This window comes from Antrostomus carolinensis, unplaced genomic scaffold, assembly GCF_000700745.2.
Source record: "Antrostomus carolinensis isolate BGI_N321 unplaced genomic scaffold, ASM70074v2 scaffold36703, whole genome shotgun sequence".
Taxonomy (NCBI): Eukaryota; Metazoa; Chordata; class Aves; order Caprimulgiformes; family Caprimulgidae; genus Antrostomus; species Antrostomus carolinensis.
Genome location: NW_010307887.1, coordinates 300 through 5,147, shown reverse-complemented (window position 1 = coordinate 5,147; position 4,848 = coordinate 300). Strand labels below are relative to the sequence as shown.

At 44.6% G+C, this 4,848-nt stretch overlaps 1 protein-coding gene across 1 annotated transcript; it reads left to right on the top strand.

The window, feature by feature from the left end:
- Window positions 1-1,502: 1,502 nt before the first annotated feature.
- On the top strand, window positions 1,503-3,838 carry LOC104523133 (C-factor-like; the record flags this gene model as incomplete). The annotated part of the gene is made up of 5 exons (XM_010165613.1): window positions 1,503-1,554; window positions 1,853-2,040; window positions 2,472-2,627; window positions 3,486-3,596; window positions 3,725-3,838. Coding segments are annotated over 5 exons (621 nt in total), but the record flags the coding sequence as incomplete, so codon positions are not given.
- Window positions 3,839-4,848: the final 1,010 nt, after the last annotated feature.

The window sequence follows — 4,848 nt, the reverse complement described above, 5'->3', positions numbered from 1 at the left end:
GCTCCAGTCTTTGGCGTTCTTAATTGAACAGATTGCTTACTCACTTCAGAAAGCTCTTAGTTGCTGTTACTACACACAACATCTCTGGCCTTTTAGCAGAAGTTAGTAGCTTGTTTCTGTCAGAGAGTAAAGCAATCTGACTGTAAATAAACCAACAAGCCTCGGGATGCCAGAGCGCTTCTGGACTTCATTATCAAGTAAGTGATGCTGTCAAACTAAAGTCCAGTGAACAGTCCAAAGCCACATAATTATTGCAGGCCTTGACATGGCAGAACTATTTCATGCCTGACTATCAATAAACATAGATAGCATGTTCTGGGCCTTTAATCTGTTGAAAACTGTCCCATTAAGCCCTGTCCAAGGGAAGGAATGTCTTCTGGTTTTGTGCTTCTGACTTGTTCCCCTTCCTTCCTCCTCCCCTTAACTGCAGTGGTAGATTGTCCTCAGTGGGAGAACAAATTTTCCAAACAAGCCTGGAGAGAATCCTGCGGAGTATGAACTGAGATAAAAGATGTAATGCATTATAGCTTGACAGAGGACATGGAGTCCCTGAGTGTCTCCAAGTGGTAAAGAAGTTCTCTTTCAGAACCGGCCCTCCTGACCCCTATCCCCAAAGGGCTCCTAAAGACGTGGATTTGCTTGAGCTGGAATGTTTGGCCAGGGTTGCTCCCTCTCCTTAAACATGGCTGGGAGTATGTAATCCATCTGTTATGTTTGGCCACACTTCCCACTTGGCTACATGGCACAGAAACCTAAATATTCCAGCTGGGCCTATAAATCCAATTTGGACACACTTTGCCCAGCAGCAACACCAGTATAGAACTGATTTTCTCCAAGAATACTAATCATTCCTCTTCTGACAGGTAGTAGAGAGATGACTGAATTACAGCTATCTAGCAGAGAGAGAACTGTTCTGGGGGACAGTTGCTGTGTATGTGACTGATTTCATGTGTGCTTTATCTTCAGTTACAAGAACTGAAGCTGATGGGAGTGCTGGGAAACAAAAAATGACTAGGAAACTTGTTCTGCAAACAATAATTCTACATGGCTTTTCTTAAGCATTCCTGTTGCCCTGAACTGTTGTCCAGCACTAGCTGAGCTCTGGGAGAATTACCCTTTTCTTACAGAAATGGGGAATTACTGGCTTGGAATGCAGTCAGAGCACTGGGTCTGCTGTGGAACTGGCAACGGTAGCTGCTTGATCGAAGATCTCTGGTCATATGGCAAACACACCCTCGAGTCATACACATTAAGAACTCTGTAATCTAGCGTGCTGGTATCTTGGCTAAGCGGGTAAAGAGTCCAGTTTCTTGGAGCAGTTGATCTTGCTCTCAGGAAAGCTACTCAGCAGGTTGGGAAAACAAAATAGTATCACTGCCTTTAGTCCAGTTGTGAAAATAAATGGTAGTTACAACTCTGGAGGTGCAGATCTCAAACTGTTTCATGTAATAGCCGTGGATATATGTATATAAAAGATAACACAAATAATTTCTTCTTCCTAGGAACTCCAGCAGCTTAGCAAGCAATACAGCAATATCAAGCTCCTCCAACTGGGTGAGTAAAGGCCTTATACAGAAGTATGTTCAACTAAGTCAGGGGAGTGCATCTCAAGAAACTGTTCTCCTGGGTGATCAGGAGCTGTATATCACCTTCAGCAGCTGAAAATTATCACCTTCATCTGGGGAAACATAATCTATGTAAAGTCTTCTGTGCATTCTCATCTCTGCGTGCCACCTAAATGTCCCCAAACTAATACCTGAGCTTTGGTTTAGCATCTGTCGTCCAATGACAGATGGCATTTGAACCACCCAGTTCAGTGTTCACTGTGGCTGTTCTTGGCTCCTCTGTGCAGATGTGGTCTGTGAAAACAGCATCAAGAAAGTAGTCAAGGAAGTGGAAGAAATTGTGGGAGACAAAGGTCTGAACTGCCTCATTAACAACGCTGGCATCAATGTGCTTGCTTCCTTGGAAGATGTCACAGCAGAGACAATGCTCACCATTTACGAAACAAATACAGTTGCCCAGCTGATGGTCACCAAGGTAAGAACTGGGAGGGATGTGCTTTATCTATGGTACTGTGAGAAGCTTTTCAACTAGTGAGCTGGACACATAACCCAAGCATTTGTCACCTTGGAACTGCACAGATACGGGTCTGATATCAAACAGCATGCCTAGAGAGCAGCAAGAGATCCTCTCCATCAAGGATCTTCCTCTTTATTTAAATCCATCTGGTATGAGGTCACTTGAATGGACAGGTTGGGCTAGGAGGTGGGCAGAAGAGACTGAAGGTCCTTGCCACTTCCAGCTGGCTGGATAATCATGGTTAGCTTGTCTGGAGAGACATCACCATTCTCTGCTGGTGGCATAGAGTTGTACTGCAGTTCTTCATAGAGCAGAACCTGAGAGTCTGGCTTGCCTTGAATGGACCAAAAACAAGCTGACCAAATAAAAACCAACTCTTGTTTTCACAGGCGTTTCTGCCCCTTCTGAGGAAGGCAGCACAGCTGAGCACAGGAATGGGCTGCCACAGAGCTGCTATTATCAATATGTCCTCTCTTGCTGCCTCCATGCAACTCGTCCAGGCAAATGAGATGTTCCTCAAGGTCTACCCCTACAGGATAGCAAAGGTTTGTAGGCTTCCTTTGTGGGCTGTGCTCACTGTAGGTTAAAGACCACTCTGAGCTTAAGATGATGATGTGAGGTGTGCAGCACCTCCTGGGATAGGCTGACACAGGAACTGTTCTTGTTCTTCATGTGGGTGGAAATGGGACCTGTGAAAACTGTACTTTGAGCAAGTATGCCAACTTCTTAAGAACAGCCTCACAAATGCTCCATCACTACTCTGATACAGACCCATTTCAGAGGGACTTGTCATTCTGGGAGGAACTGATGCCATCAAGTGTGTGTCCTATTAGCTGTGTTCCTCTCCAATCCAAGCAAGACAACAGGCATGAAACTCAGCAAAAGGTGTGCTGACCTGTACCTGGTAATGCTGGTTAGTGAGAGGTGGAGTTTTTAGCTTTGTCACATCCAGAGACTGAGTTTGTGTGAATAGTCAGGATTAGACATACAGTTTCTCCTACACCACCTACTCATAAGCTGTTAATATGCTTGTTTTCCCTGTTCAGAAGGAAAAAACCTGAATGTTTGTGTAGTGATTATTGCAGAAAAACAGAGTCCGTATGTCAATATTATTTTCCCCACAGCTCCTTAGGAGTTTCAAATGCTACTTTATCTTCCATCATAACTTAGTTTCATCCTTGGGCAGTAAGCTTATGGCGATACAGCTTTCACATTGCTTCTCTTAACAGATATCTCTGGGAATGAAGCCCCACTAACTCTGGATAAGTTACTGTGATGCTGTTACTGCCCCTTCATTTGTCAGGAGACAGCGTGGTGGAAGGGAGGTGCCAATTAGCTTGGCTTAAGGCCTTGCTCAGGGTTTGTAAAACCAGCACAGTAATAGATGGTTTCCACTCTTGTAGACTGCACTGAACATGATCACCAGGTGTCTTGCTGCAGACTTGAAATCGGATGGAATTCTCTGCATTTCTTTGCATCCAGGCTGGCTTCAGACAGACATGGGTGGAAACATGGTAAGTGACATCTCTCTGACAGAAAGTATGACTCCCATGTTGTCCCTTGATTCTAATAACTCCCTAAGTGCATTTGATTCTCTTCTGCAGGATATTCCCAGTAATAATCTAAGCTTGATTTGCTCTAGGCTCCCATGCAGGTCCAAGAGGCCATCCCAGGTATTCTCTCCGTTATGGACCGTCTCGGTGAAAAAGAAAATGGTTCCTTCCTGGACTGGCAAGGGGAAACTCTACCATGGTAGAAGAGCACAGAATGCTACAGAAACAGCATGTCAGTCACTATTTAACTTGTGCCACTCATGTCTGTGTCTCTAGGGTTTTCTTACATGCTAGTTGAAATAGCCAGTCTGGTATCCAGCCTCTCTCTAGATGTATTTGGAAAGTGAGGTGGCCAACTCTTTTACTTGGTATTGCTACTGCTCTGTTCTAATGCTTCCTGCAAATACTACTGTGCTCTTAGTGATGGGTATCTCCTGGAACCATCTAAAATCGATTCAAAACTACAATTTAAATCCAGGGGCTGGTTCCTCTTCACTTCCAAAACCAAAATGGGCCTCTCACTCTCTGCAGAAGTAAATGACCTGACCTCAACGTAAGGCCAGTGTAGGCTGTCAGATTCCAGTATGTCCAGTCTGTTGGAGACATGTCTCTGGAAAAGCTCCTTTGGTTTCCTTCAGTCCTAACTGAGCCAAGGCTGAAATTGCCTAGCTCTAAACTCTGTGAATTTGGTACTTCTGTAACTTCCTCAGCAACCTGAGTGGCCCCAGGTTGCCAGCACACACCAGGCCCTTCCTTTGGTCCCAGTGGGTGACTAACAACCTGATGTGAGGGTAGGAATGTTCTTTTGTACATAAACTTCTGAAGTGTCTACAATAAAGTCTTGTTTAAACAAACAGTCTCTTTATTGAACTACTTCAGTTAATTTCTTTGTATGTCTTGGGTTTCTCTGCCCTGACCAGAGAACTGTACTTCTACCTTGCGGGGAGAAACTCTAACCATTGCTGTCTCCTTCAGGCTAGATGGGTTTAACATGGTGGATGTACCTGAATCTGAGGCAGACCCTTGTTCTGGTCTGAAATAGTAAAAGCAGCTGGTGAAAAGATCTCTGTGTTCTAGCTGAGGTAGGGATAAAAGCAAAAAGTTCTTTGAAGTCTGGGATTGGCTTCAGCATCGCTCCCTTGTGCCAGATGATGAGGCACTTTCATGCTGTGCCAAGATAGTGGGTTCCTGTACCAAGTAAGAAAAGACAAAC